The 15,191-nt window shown below is 42.5% G+C and overlaps 1 protein-coding gene across 6 annotated transcripts in view; it reads left to right on the top strand.

Annotated features, from left to right (window-relative positions):
• The first annotated feature begins 2,934 nt into the window (after window positions 1–2,934).
• Window positions 2,935–15,191, top strand: part of KREMEN1 (kringle containing transmembrane protein 1) — a 37,459-nt gene continuing 25,202 nt past the window's right edge. For 5 of the 6 annotated variants that reach the window (XM_074887261.1, XM_074887264.1, XM_074887263.1 and 2 more), the window contains exons 1-2: window positions 3,372–3,713; window positions 13,790–13,952. In XM_074887261.1, the coding sequence (XP_074743362.1) occupies window positions 3,425–3,713; window positions 13,790–13,952 (452 nt within the window). In that variant the 5' untranslated portion in view covers window positions 3,372–3,424. Of the gene's footprint in view, window positions 2,968–3,371; window positions 3,714–13,789; window positions 13,953–15,191 lie in introns of those variants that run through there. The other variant, XM_074887265.1, reaches the window with a different exon arrangement.

Raw genomic sequence — 15,191 nt, 5'->3', positions numbered from 1 at the left:
GAAACATTTGCCTTCCCTGGGGCCATGTAAGGCTGAATTAGATAGATGTAAAAGTGGATGCACAATCAGATGGACCACTGGCAAGTCGGGTTGAATTTGCAGATTGTTGGGTTAGGGAGAGCTATTGAAGATATTTAAACCTTGCATTCTTATATTTTGGCAGGTCTCTCAATACAGACTGAAAGTGGCATTTCTGTTTCAGTTCTGACCTAATTTTAGAAGGATACAAATGGGCGAGAGGGAGGGGAAGTACTCAGAAAATGAAACCTTTCCTTCCAGGTTAACTATAATGATTTTTTTAAAATCCAGCTTTAGTCAACTGTCCAATTAGAGTCAACCTTCAAAACAAAAAAATCTGTTATCTGAACTGGAAGCATTTTGCAAAACTTGCAATGTTTTCCTTGACTAACTGCAACATGAATTTTTTTTAATATCTAGCTGTATTACAGTGTGTTTCATTATCTTCATCAAAAAGTGATTTCTGAACTACTACCTTGTACAGAATTCTTTCACCATAATAAAATCACTATTTGCTTTTGCCTACATTCCAAAGGGTTTGTGAAGACAGTTCTGTATTGTCCAACTCTTTGATAGTGAAAGAATTCCTTTTGCAGGTCATTTGGTCTGGTTTTCTAAGATCTTTAATTCATAAACTACCAGAAAATCATGGTGGTTTCAAAAAGCAAGGACAAACTATGTGCCAAATGCACAGGAAAACTAAATGAGTGACATAGTCCAGATTTTACATTATAATGGGAACAAGATAAATTGAAAGAAATGCCTCAGACCATGTATTAGGAAGTATAAAATTATTCATTACTTTTTAGCTGCCGTTGCTCTTGTCACTGTTGTTGTTTGTAAACAGAGACCACAAACCACAAGTGGAAGATTACAAAATGAGAAGGAGTGATCTTGCATACAGTAAGTTGAAATACAAACAATTCTGTACAAAAGAAAGAAAAAAACTTGTAAAAAAAATAACTTGGAAGGAAGAATGTGAAATGATCATTGACAACAAACTGGCTGTCCATTGCCAGTGTGATAGGTTATAAAAAAGTGCAATTTATGGATAACATATCGACTGTGTGTGCAACTGATTAGTGGAGGAAGTGGGCAGCAGAATGAACAAAGGTGATTTTGCCTACAAGTGCTGGAAGACTGAACTGGCCTGTTGCAGATTCATAAGGTTGGTTTTGTGAACTTTGTTACCAATACAGTGTTAAAAATTCATAACCGTTCTCTGTTCCAGTGTCCTTAAGGAACAGAATGCTAGACAAAATGGAATCAAAATTGGGTGAACGGGTAACACAGTGGGGTCCCAGTCCTTGGAGAGAAGGATTTTGTGGGTCATTAATCACAACATAGTAATGTTTTATATGCTGTTAGACACCATGTACCACAAGGAAGTGCTGCATGCACACACAATGACTTGGTAAAGGAATGCTAGCAGCACTTGTTGTCAGTAGCTCAGACTGGGAAGGGAATATATGGAACAAATTAGAACTCCGGTCCTCCTGCAAAATGTGTATGTTAATCTGAGAACACGGTACATTTCTAACAATCAGAATTATTCGGCTTAGCCCATCATAACAAAGCAGTGGTAAAAACAAACACCCACGACCTCCACAAGCTGTTCCTTCTGGTCAGTCCTGGTAACTCTCCCATCGTAGCGATCTCCAATTCCCTATCTTATACACACACATATGTGTACACACACATATACATATTCAGTGGCAACAAAATCATGTCTGCTCACAGCGCTCTTGTGCAACCAAAGTCCACAATTTAGCAAACTTGTGAGCCAAATGACTGAACAAACTTACATATTGTATGTGTGAGAAGGAACTAAATATTTCCTCATTTACCATTTAAAAAAAAAAACCAAAGCATAACACCAAGCTGACAGAACACTGCTATTGTTTTCCAGTATCTCATCAGCTTAAAAATTCTACATTTGCTAGGAATTCAGCTCAAACAAATAATAATGTGGCACATTATTATGCTGTGCTAGTAAAATATACATGTAAAGCCATGCTAGTATGTATATATGCAACCCTTTTTCAGCTTTCTATATAGATTGAAAAGGCCAAAAGAGATTTAAACACCTAAATTCTCCTAAAAAACAACTTTACAGCTTTATACAAAGGGAGATTTCTGCATGCTAAAAGAGAGAGGTACCATGGCGTCTACCAGTACAATAGTTAAAGCCTGCAAACTGTATTCTGCTGCTTCCTTTCAGAGTAGCAAAAGTGCCGTCTCCCTTTCAGGTGTGTGAAGGTGTCACCCCACTACACAGCACTGTTGTAACGGCGCTCCAAGGACAGCAACGTTCGCCCTCCCCCCGTTCCTGACACCGCAGGGGCAACCTGCCCCATGGGGTTTTTGCTGTTGGTGGTGGGTTTTGTTCTGCGAGCTGTTTTTAGCAGAGCACTGCCACCGCCAAAACGCCAGCTCACGAGCCTTCATGGGGTTTAGACGGCGGCTTTGTAACATACCACGCTCACGGCCGTCCCTCGCCCTCCGCTCGCAGCCGGCCAAGCACCGCTCTCCCCGTCTGCCCGCGCGCTCCCCGGCCTCAGCGCCCGCCCCGCCCCGCCGCGCTCCTGCCCCCGGCACCCCCCGCGCGCGCGCGCCCGCGTCTCCGCCCGCCAAAGCCTCGTGTGTCCGCGCGTGCGCCCCCGCGCACCACCCTCCGTCGGTCTCTGCCCCGTGGGCGCGCGAGCCGCGCCCGCCAGCCCCGCCGCGCGCGGGGGTGCCCCAGGTGCTGCCGCCCGGCGCGCGGGCCGCTCCCACAGGGCTGCGCCCGCCCAGTCGCCGCGGCCGGGCCGGGGGCGCCTTCGCGCGGGTGCGGAGCGACGCCCAGGGCCGCGGCGGGTCCCGCAGAGGGGCTGCTCGGGCGCGCGCGGCCCTACCGCGCCCGTGCAGAGCGGCTGCGCGCGGGCGGGAGCCGCGCCGGACTAGCACGAAGTTCGTACCGTTTCCCTGTCTGCCCCCACCCCCCCTCAAGGGAGGAGGGACGCGCTGCACCTGCGCGCGCCCACCTGCCGCCACACACCCCTGCGGGACCCTGCCGGGCGGAGGGCGCGCGCGGGGCCGTGAGGGCGGCTAGGCCGCGGGGCTGAGGGGCCGCTGCTCGGCCTCTTCCGCGGCCAGGGCGGGGGCCTGGGTGCGAGAGGGCAGCGGGGGGTGACGAGAGCGAGACACGGGTCGCTCCTGGGGCGGAGAAGTGCGACGGGGACGGGGGCGGGGGGGGGGGGGGAAGTGTCGCTGGGCCGCTGCCGCGCTGACGGCGGGGCGGCCTCGCCGGTGAGGAGGGCTCCGCCGAGCGCCCGTGCTGGCCCCGGAGCCGGCACCGCCAGCCCAAACCTGTCGGTGTCAGACGTAGAAGCGGCAGCTCTGTGGTCCGGCGCGGCAGCAGGTTGGGATGTCGGTCTCTATCCTTTCCTGTCACATGGCTGGTAATAGGATCCTTCATCTGCCACTCGGCACCTCGCCGGGGCGCAGTTACAGGACACATGCTGTAGGGCCTCCGCTTCCCGCACTTCGCGCTCCTCCCGGCCGGCCGCGACCACCCCGGTCCCCGGAGCGCCGGGGCTGCCGCCTGCGAGCGCGGTGCGGCCCGGCGGCCGCTGCCATGGAGCCCCCCGCCCTCGCCGCTGTCGTGGCCTTCTCAGGGCTGGCGCTGAGCTGCTGCCGCGAGCCCGCGCTCTCCGGTGAGTGATGCGTCGCGGGGAGCCGGGAGGGGGGCGCGTCCGAGGCTGCTCCGCGATCTCCTCGCAGGGCTGAGCGGCGAGGAGCTGGGCTGCCTCTCCCCGAGCTCCGCAGACTTGCAGCTGGCGCGCAGCCGCCCGCGGGAGGGCTCCGCCGCTCGGCAGCACCTCTTCGAGGTCGCGACGACGTCCCTTTCCTGCTCGCCAGGTCGGTGCGCGCCTCGAAGCTGCTCGTGCGAACAGGCACGGGGTATTTTCGTGCGCACTTTGCAGCGTGTGGGTATTTGAGAATCTCCTAGCGCTCGCTGAGCTGGGAGCTCGGAAAACAGTGTGAAAGCGTGAGGTAAGAGGAGGAAGAACAGCACATTTCGCTAGAAAAGTGGCTTGGTAGCTAGATCTGCAGAACAGAGGCATCTGCAGGGAGAGGGGTGTGTGGGGCGTGGGTACACTTACGCACTGGGAAATGAAATAACCAGTGGCAGCAGGGCGCAGCAGGGCAGAATTGGGGCTGCAGAGCCGGAGCTTGAAGAGTGGCTGTCTCGCCTGTCTGCAGCATGCTGCGCCAGCTCCCTGTCAAGCACGGACTCCTCTGACCATTCAGGTTCTTGTTTGGCCATGGAATCTGGGAAGCCTGAAGTTTCACTACCTGTGTGATTTTTCACTTAAAAACCACTTTCTCTGCACCCTTTTGTCCTTGTCTCCGTTGTTACTGATGATTTCAAGTACTACTGTTCTCCTTTCATAAACGTTGGTCCTGCTTCGCAAGATCTGGAGTGGCTGTTCCAGATGATCACAGTGTCACAGCCATCAAATGCATGGTCCTCCTGGATACATTTTGCATATTCTAATCGTTGTTGTTCTTTATAACGTAGAATTTGCTCTACTTCGTTTTGCCATGAACAGATACTTGCTCATCAAGTTTATGTAGATGCACTTAATTAGATTTGGAAAATACTTAACATAGACTTTCTTGGGGGGAAAAAAAAGCCTTTTACCAGAATGAGAACTCAGAAGGTAAAGTTTACAGCTTCTCAGAAGTTGCCTGAAGTGAGTAAAACGTGAGAGTATTTTCAGATAAGTGTGTAGAGAGCTGCCTAGACAGGGACATATCTAGACTATGTCTAACAGTCTGTTCCCAGTACCATTAGGACATGTTTGGTGCACAGTAGGTAGTCCTTCCTTTGTTTAAGACGAAGAATGTCTTCTTGTAAGGTTTCTGATCAGAACTGCAGACAGAACGCTCCATATGTGAGTGTGTCCCTCACAGCAGGTTACACGACAGCAGGTGAAGGATATATCCCAGTGTGAATGTTTGGTTCATAGGCTATTGAGAGGATTCTACCTGTTTATGCACCTGCACTTCCATCCTCTAGCCAGCTTCTAATTGCATGCACTGGCAGCCAGTAAAGGGGACAGAAATGCCTGAGCACAAGTTGCTGGGGCAGTGGGCGGGGGGTGGGGGGAGGATACATAATGTCTCTGAGTGAAGGGGTAGCAAAGGAGAATGGACCTAGAAAGCACTGCCACCTGTGTGTCTTCTGCTAAAGAACCTGGAAACAGTGCAAATCTACACTTCAACAAGGACCTATAATTTGTATGGCATGTACAAAATCTGCAGAGTTGCTAATCTGCACAAACCATACATCAGAATCTTCTTCTTGACCCTTAATCCCACAGGACCGAAATGGGATCAGCTGGGTCAGGTTGCACTTGAAGCTAGCAGAATTCTGAAGTGACAAACATTAATATTTCTTCTGTAAGGCAGTTTGTCATATCGTACGATTTTAATGCCTATTCCTTTTTTATTGAATGCATGTCTTAATAAGTTTATTGTAAAATGCAGTCAAAATACAGACTGCGTCACACCATCATTTGCTAAAATAGGAAACTTTAATTTCTGAAATTACCTTAAGAAAAATGACTCAAATTGTCAGAAATTAGAGTTAATAATCATTTTTGTACATAGTACTGTGCTACTTTTCACAGAATGTTTCTGCTTTGCTGTGTGGTGTCTAACAGTTTCTATTAATCCAAACACTGACACTTGCAGCGTTCAGACTTCAGTCACACTCCATTTCTCAAGTTAACCAGAAATAAGAGATGGGTGAATAGATTGCCTAACATTAAAGGACTGTCTAGATTTGGTGAGTTTTGTATTACAAGGCCAAAGAGATTAAGTGCCTTCAGCAAATGTTAGTTTCAGTGAACAAATGTTATTTTATATACTCAGTGCAGTAAGTTCTCACTTTTAGTTTCTGTGTTTATAGTGTTCATTTAATTTCCCCATCAGAAATGTATATGATTATCAGTCTCTTTTTTCCCTTCTCTGTTTTTTATTTTTCCATTTAGCAATACTGGGTCACCATGTCCTTTGTTTTCTTCCCAGCTGAGTCTTTCCTTTGAGCTGCTGTCTCAGTCTTCTCCCACAAACCTTGTATCTCTTGTCATCTTTTTCTGCCTATGTCTTGCTGATTCAGAGAAGCAGTTCTACTTGATATGCATTAAGAAATCCTCATGAAAATACTCAAAAAAGCATTTCTAACCAGGCAGATAGAAAATGAAATAGTCAGACACTTCAGCATATCGTGCTTGTACATGCATAGAGCATAACTTAAAATCCAGAGTTATGTGAATGGATTTAGGCAGGGGGATGGAGCCAAAGAAGTGGGAGGGAGGCAGGGATTACATGCTGCCAGCTGCAAAATTTGCATTCTTTGTCATATCTCACCATAATGGTTGTGCAACTGACCACTCCCTCCATCCACACAAGTGTCTATGGCCCATCCTGATAAAATTTCAAAAGGGATTCGGTCTGCCACGCTTGACAATGGAACAACAGTTTTAAAACTTCACAAAGAAAGAAAACAAATGGGTGTATTAAGGAACAGAAATTCTTACAGGGCCACATCATGCATTCTTACTTCCAGTGATAAAGAATCACAAGACAAGCAAGTGTGTTTGCATCTTGCAGCTGAGGACCAGCCAGCAGCTGCAAAGCTGTGGCTAATATAGCATGTTTGTATTGTATGAATAAAAAGAAAAAAGGTACAAAATACATACCTTTAAGCATTACAAATAACGGTCACTGCCTGTCATGCTCATATCCTAATTTGCCTGGTTCCAACATATTCCAGAAAGGGTCTGGCCAGTCAAATAGCACTTACCTTTTTTTTTTTTTTCTTTTTCTTTTTTTTTTTCAATAAGAAAGGAAAAGTGATTATATTGAAGGTTAGTAATCACAGTTTCACAAGAATAGCGAGTTCACATATATAACAACTCACACACTGCCAGGGAGCACAGGTATGGAACTCTGCATGTCTGTACATTCCCAAGAATGTACATTCTTCCAGGACAGACAGATGCTTAAGTCAAGGTTTGCTCAAATGTCAGATGAGTATTCACTGTGGCTACTCTCTGGTTTGGACCAACACTAAGAAAGACTCTAGTTATGACCAACAAAAATGATTGCATTTCAGGAGTTAAAAAATCATATGTCTATGTCTGTTTGTCTGTGTGTGTCTGTGTGGATATGTGGAATGAGAGAGATGATTTTTAAACTATATGCAGAGTGCCCCTACATTGCAGGGGAGAAATAATCAGCTAACCGAGTGTTCTCATAGCATCACATCAGAATTTAGCTGGCAGATTTATCAAATGGGGAGTTATTTTCTAGCAATTTTGAAAATTGCAATTTTAAAGAAAGATCATTCTTTCCTGAGGTTTTTTCTTCAGTTTGTATCAACTGTTGTGGTTTTTTTTTTACTGTTACTGTATAGGCACCGAAGCCTGATAGTTTTGATAAAGGCTTCTGTTATATTAGTATTAATTGGAATAGTAAAGCATTGAAATGTAAAAATACTACACTAATTTTTCACTTGGATAGGTCTAAAATAGCCTTATACTTCCCAAAAGCATTTATTTTGCATCATAATATCAAATGAGATTTTTTTTCCCTGACCAATCATATAACAGTATGCAAATGAACTTTTGGTTCAATCGATAAAATTGCATCTTCAAAGAAAACCATTGCACTGCTAAAAATATTTTTAATAATGACCACAGAAGCCATATTTGTCTCTTTGATCTCCTGAAGCTTCTTCTGTTTTTAATCAGTGTTCCCACATGAAGAACTGTGGCAACCTATGATAATAGAATCCCTATTCACATCCATAGGGAAACAAAAATGTTCTCATCTGAAGAAGGTAATTTGGTGTTCTGCCCCTTCCATCCGTGGGCCCCTGCCTCTGTTACTGCTGGGGTATCTTGGCATCAGTTAAGTGGTTTCTGTCCTTTCCTCTGTGCATTACTCTCTCATTGAAGTGTTTCTGCTGTCTAATTATACCCTTTCAATCAAATTAGAGACTGCAGCATCTGGTTAGTGCCTGTAACTGTTGCCATCTGCACCTAGATACAGTGCTTTCATTTAAGGAGGAGTGCTTAAATTGCAATCTTTAGCGAGAACTAGGAGAGCAGTTTAGGTAGAATGGAAATGACTTAAAACTCTTCTTAGAACACTGTGCAAGCACATGCATCAAGTAACTGACAGCTAGTCATTATTGGACCTGGCACCTTTGGTTCCATATCCTTGTATTCTGCTTAAGCATTTTTCTGACTCTTCTGAAAGGCTGTAAGAAAAACAAGTGAGAATTGAGAAAGCAGTTACAGCATGTAAATTCGAAGAACCTTTATTTCTTGCTCTAGCCTTAACAGAGCATTTAATGTTCTGGCTATCACACCACTGTAATGAAACCCAAGATTTAAATAGCAGCCACCTTCATTTACATTTCATTCATCTGCAGATTTTTAAAAGAAAACCTTAATTCTTGTTGGGCATTAGCCGGTAGGATAATTTCTGGCCTGGGTAGGCTAGTTTCTGGTTGATAATTGTTGTCAACCTTTAATCTCTATGGCCACTAGTTAGCACTCCAAGTAACTTCCAGAACTTAAATAAAGCAAGTAACTTTTTTCAGTGAAACAGTAACAAGTTTGTAATCCTGAATTTTCATTCTCAAAAGCTACATACATGCCCCAAACTTAGAAGAGTACTCTAAGAAGTCTAAACCATCCTGAAACCTCCATCTCTTCAGTCTGCAATTTGTAATGTCACTAAATATATGTCTTTGAGAGAGTACAGACTTTGAAAAATGCTCAGAAGATTTATAAGATTTCCCACCTGTCAGCCAGAAAAGAAAGCGTGTTTGAGAAGTAAATAGCTGTTTGCTTTGTTTTTCATCTCATTTGTACAGAAAAGACTGCAGATGAAATTCAAATGTATTATTTCTGTGTGCGGTAACGTGGCACGAAATGAGAGTTTCTCAGGTAGCTGGGCCTCTTGCCATTAAGGACTTCAGAGATTAAAACCAGTATGAGAATCATTGGAAGCCAATGTAGACTCTGAAATGTTAGTGTTTTATCATCAATGTGCTTCATTCAGTAAAAAAGTCAGGCTGCTCTATTCTGCACTACCTTAATTTTTCAAATGATCCTAAAGTGGCGCCCATGTGGAGTGCAGGCAGCCATACAGTCCCAAAGTAACAAAGGCATAAATGATCATTGTAAGGTCCCTACATCGAAGAAGAAACCGAGACAGATGGAAAAAATTTCTACTACAGCTGCTGTTTGATCTTCCAAATGTTGATCTGGCTCTAATAAAACTAATTGTGAACCTGTATCACACACTGAACATTCACTCATAGTGGACAACCATCCCCAGGCTCATTTTCCTGCTTTTTCTTTCTAGCAGTCGTCACTCAATACATACGTATCTAGTCTCAGTATTCATTCATTCAAAAAAAAAGTTATTTTTGCGTCAACCGTGGCACCTGATGTTTTGAAAACAAAACAGCCCTGACAACACAGTGCTGTCCATGTTTTCTCACTAAGGCTCATAAACATCCTGAACAGGACCTGTTGGAACCTATCAGCTTTTCATAAGTAGAACCACTGCAGTGGTTCAATTTCTAATTAATTCTGTTTGCAGACATCCCTACGAAACAGTAGAAGCAGCGGGGTCATTAGGCAGTTGATAGAGTGAAATAATCACAGGTATTGATTTTAATAATGGATTTGCCACAAGCCTGTACTTCAGACTATGTCTGAAACCCAGATGACTAAGATCTTAGAAATATAAGGAGGTTGGAGACTTCAAGATGTGAATGGTCACCGCTTTCTCTGTGTCCTGTCTAAAGCCCTAGTGATTTAATATACGTTTATGGTTGACAGGATAGTTTAAACTGAAGTCTGGGTGCATGAACAGAAACCATGTGACAAATCTATCAAGGACAGTGGCATGCTGATGCCTTCTAGGAAGCTGTCAGCTTTAGCCTCCACAAAGTGCCTTTTCTTCCCTTGCTGTCTTTGTCACCCGGAGAGGACTTGGATACTGTGCAAGTTCTGTCATAGTATACCATAGTCTTACAAAACTTTAAGGAATAAGGCTTGCTGTTAGAACTGTTATTAATTTCCTTGAGTCGCTGTTCTGATGTTAGATTCCAAGGGCTTTGTAGCCTAAAGTAACATGGAAGTATCAACCAACAAAAGGTATTTGGATCCAGTGGGTGCCAGAACAGTCAAGGAGAGGTGGTTGTTGGTAGTTTTTTTTCTTTTCCCCTCCCTTCTACGTGATCATAATCTACCACGGAGAAATCAGGTAATTTGAGTAAGCCCAAGAGTTTTACCAATAGCGTTCACTCTTTTCTGACTGTTTTATTTGGATGACCTCTTCTGAGTTAGCTTTGTGCAGACAAATCTGGCTGACCTTTTTCAAGCTCATCCTTTTCGCAGAACTATTGCACCAGTGGCGCAAGACGAAAAGAAGGATGGAGGTTCTAACCTCCTCTTCTCTGGAATCTCTTAAAGACAAAAGTCCTAAGTGCAGCCTATGGATTTGAAATTGAGAGGATAGTGGTCTGTCTGCAGATGAAACATTCACTTTGTACCTTCAACACACTGGGAATACTAATTTCATAGTGAGATTGCTAAAGTAGTGTCTTGGCTGTTTTGCAGCAAAATATGGTAAAATGGCTGTGTGATAAATAGAAGAATTCAGCAGTTTACTGCTAAGATATTGAATATGCTGAGAGATCTATATCCATGTTACTAGGAATTTTATAGAAAACTACAAAATCTATCTCAGGAGATCTCAAAGCTGATTGTTCAAGGTAAAAGAATGACTGAGAACCTGATTTTTAAATGCCAATATTTACTCGAAAAGTTGAAAAACTCCAGTGCTATGGCAAAATTACTATTAATCATTAACAAAATGAAAATTTGCTAGCAAATTCTCTGTAACACAAAAAGGTATGTATTTCATTTGGTAACAGCTGCTAAAATCCATAATTTAAAGTTTTTAATTTCAGTTTTTCTGGGATAATCAATGATTTTATGTGGTATCTTCCTGCCTTCCCCTTCTACATCTAGATGCTAACAAAGACAGGGGAGCTTCACTACAACTCAGCTGGCACATTTTTCGCAAATGTCTTGGTAGTGCAAAAGAACACAAGAGGCACTGTTACAGCTACCTATTGTCTTGGGAACAAAAAACTACAGCTAAGAGGGATGAAGAGAGCTCTGTCTCTTCCTTTTGTGCAATGTCCTTAAAGTACTAGTGCAATGAAGTTTGAAGAAAACTTTTTTAAAAAAAAAAGACTTGAAAATGAAAGGCAGTTGCTACTGCAAGTTAAAGCATGGCCCAGTCTTAGGAGATCCTAAAATGGGCTGATGTTAATTTAAGTTTAGTCTCTGTGCCAGATTACATTCAGGTATTGTAGCATTCCTTGCATTTCTGAGTAGATGTTACTACATACAGCTTCTCATTTAGAAGTAAGAAGCAAAAAAAAAGTAATAGCACTAAGCTGAAGTAGAGATCTTTTCTGGATGTGTTTATCACTTCTCACAACTACTTCTTTATACTGTATGTCATTTTGTTTATCCAGTTTGATTATCTTTTCCTCTCTCTTCTGCCAAACTCATCAGGTTATATTTTTCAGCTATGACATAGAAAAACTTTTACATTAACTGCAAAGCAAGAGAGGTATTGAAGAAAGTTGCAACACTGTGGTGACTTTAAAGTGTTGTTTTGGGGTTTTTTTTCATATGTTTATGCAAATATCTGTGGTGGCCGGTGTACTGGAAACTCAGATCTGCATTTTCAAGTAAATGTGTTTAGCTCACCTGCATGTCTAAGGCAGTCAGGTAAATTACAGTAAGGAGGAGTACTGACTTGAAGCTTGTTTTTGTTAAATTAGATAGCTTTCTGTCCACAGATTATAGCAGTACACATTGATGGCTGTGCACACACCTCTTCTGTGTGCCTTCAGCAACAAAATTCCATTTAACAGAAATCCTAACTTGCCTAGGCATGAAGACGCACAGTGAAGGCACAAAAACATCAGCTTTCATCTGCTGTGTAATAAAACTGAAATAATCATTATAATTGCACCATTCTGATATTTGTGGACCCAGACTAAACTCGTTTCAAAAGCATGGTTTTGATAATACCTTTTCCCTTCTCCCACAGTATTTCTAAATACAAAAAAGGTGTACTGTTACTATCAGGATGAAGCTGGGAGTGGTTTTTTCCCTTCATCCAACTGCAGCCACACTGGTCTTTCTAGCCTTGTTTTGTAAGGTACACCTCATGAGGGACACCTGAGATCCCCATACTGCACTTCAGAGCACTCTCCCGTTCCCTCAGGGCAGCAGAACATCTCTGCAGCTGTTACTGGTTTCCACAGAGTATGCTATCAGATAAATAGAAGGTTGCGCAGTCTGCAGTTAGTAGGAAGCTTTGTGACTTTCCCCAGTAATGCTACTCAGTACAAAGAAATGTTTACACCAGTGTAATGCAGCAGTTTTAATTCTGTCATGGACTGTTGTATTTTAATACTGTATTAAAATAAATGCATGGATGTTAAATGCTACCAAGTATTAATTATAAACAGGATGAACTTATTTATGCTACACTAATTTTAATGCCTATTTCTGAAAGATGATCACAGAATCACAGAATGGTTGAGGTTGGAAGTGGCCTCTGGAGGTCATCTTGTTTAACCCCTCTGCTCAAGCACAGTCACCTAAAGCAGGTTGCCCAGGACCATGTCCAGATGGCTTTTGAATATCCTGAAGGACAGAGATTCCACAGCCTCTCTGGGCAAACTGTTCCCGTGCTCTGTCTCCCTCACAGTGCATAATTTAATAAAAAATGTTTTGCATTTTTATTGAAATTAAAATTGTTCAGGCATATGAATATTTATTTGATCAGAATATGTCATTAATAAGACACACCAAAGCCAGGCAGCATGAGATTTGTAGTTCAGCTGAGAACACGATTGTGTATTTAATGACTAGAGAAATCATTCTCTGCTTTGATTTCTAATTTGTTGAGTATTAGGAAGCTAGGAAAACAAACATAAATGGGAGAAAATATGAGCAAGGCAGAAGAATACTGACCTGTAAGTTTTAATCTGAAGGCATAAATGCTTTAGTAGCAAATCACAGTATCATGATTATACTCTACCAAAGGAGGTCCCTTTCTAAGGCTATTTAGGCCAGAGAAAATAATGCCTAAGAATTTTTCTAAGTCAGGATATAAATGTTTGCAAGATCCATGCCTACAAAAGCTTCATTTAATAAAGTACAGATATTCAAAACTTTAGTTAAACTGGCATGAGATTTTGGGTAGTATGCTGATAAGTGGCAGACTGATAACATCATCTGATTTCATTTTTGGAAAATTAACAAGTTACAGATTCAGCCTAATGAGTAAAACACAGGGAAAACAGTAAAAAATGTAGTATGCTTATTCAGAAAATGTGTTAATGGTATTAACCACTTTTCAGACCTAGCTGTCTAATACATTGTTTAGTAAAGTAATGAAATCATGATCTCTTTAATAGATGTTTGTCTCTAAGAGAAAACTTAAATCCTAGACAGCATCTTTAGTAGCCTAAACAATGCAGGAAACATGTTAGTGAAAGGAAACATGGTCTCTTGGGGATGGGGTGGAGGGCAAGGGAAGAACAGCTGAATGCTAAACCTACATACATTCTTTCTCTTTTTCCATTTCCATTTCTTCCCAGAATGTTATACAGCAAATGGGGCTGACTATCGTGGCACTCAAAACCAGACCTCCCTATATGCAGGGAAACCTTGTCTTTTTTGGAATGAGACCTTTGAGCATCCTTATAATACTCTGAAATATCCCAATGGAGAGGGAGGGCTTGGAGAGCATAACTACTGCAGGTAAGTAATATCTCATTGCTGCTAATGTAGTCTATATACCCAGTGTTACTTTAACCAGTTGACACAAAATTAGGAAACTTTCTGTCATACAATGAAGAATGACAGAATCATGGATATCTAACAAGCTTTGGTTTATCCTGTAGTCAGTACCCTGGATCTACAGGCACCATTATTAGAATAACTTCTTCAACCTAGCTCTCACCTGAAGTCCATATCATATATCCAATCTGTAATTTGGCATGACAGAGAAAGAGTAGAGATTACTTAAATGAAGAGGTGGAGATAGTAAAAAAATTGATCCAAGCCAGAAGTACAGAAGCACCAATGAATGTCTGTAGGAGTCTCTGGAACATTATGGTTTTTATCCTCACCCACAAGCCTGATTCTGTTATACACATTTCTGAGTTTTGCGCTAATGAAAGTTATGTAGTCACTAAAGATTCCCAGCGAGCATAAGCTGTTGAGTAATTTAGAGTTTTTATTTGAATTCAGAAGCTGAACTGTCAGTGGTTACAATACCAGCTGAAGCCATGGCAGATTCACTTTCATTTCCTTGCCTTCTAGAGAAGTCTTCCATAACTATGGATAGAACTCAGAATGAAACTTAGATCAGAACTTCAGAATTTAGGAACCAAATAAGAACCTATGTTCAGAGATGTTCAGGCTCTGCAGGCTCTTTTCAGCCTGTAACATTTAACTGCCTAATGTTATGCATCAGGAAGTTACATGCACATCTTCTGCCTTTGCAGGACTAACCAGCTAAGTTTTTATGCCCATCTATACTTGCTGTGGAAATAGGTAGGGAATAACCTGATAGATATGTTCCTTAAACAGACACGTTCCTTAATCATCAGCTCATCTAGGATGCATATAAAGTTGAGTGGTGTCTCTTACTCACTGGTTAATGGGGACAGAGTTGTTTAAACCAAAAGATTAAGAACTAAGTTACCTGGGGCATAGCAAAAAAAGCTCTAATGTCTGTCTCCTTTGTGAGAAGGTTCAAACCACAACTCAGTTCTTCTGGAAGATGCTTTTACTTAGCAGGTTATAGGCTTTCTAGGGTAGAGCCTATACACTTTCCACTTTTATGTTGAAATTCTTTCACTGTAAGCAATATAAATCAGGATAAATGAGGCAAAATTAATACGCGGGAGTTCAGCACATTTGTCACGAACGTAGGGTTCCTGGTTCTTGATTCAAGAACTTTTCCATATTTAAGCAGAAATAGACATTAAATAA

Source organism: Strix uralensis, chromosome 17, assembly GCF_047716275.1.
Source record: "Strix uralensis isolate ZFMK-TIS-50842 chromosome 17, bStrUra1, whole genome shotgun sequence".
Classification (NCBI taxonomy): Eukaryota; Metazoa; Chordata; class Aves; order Strigiformes; family Strigidae; genus Strix; species Strix uralensis.
The sequence above is the reverse complement of the archived record's forward strand: the minus strand, read 5'-3'. Positions and strand labels throughout refer to the sequence as shown.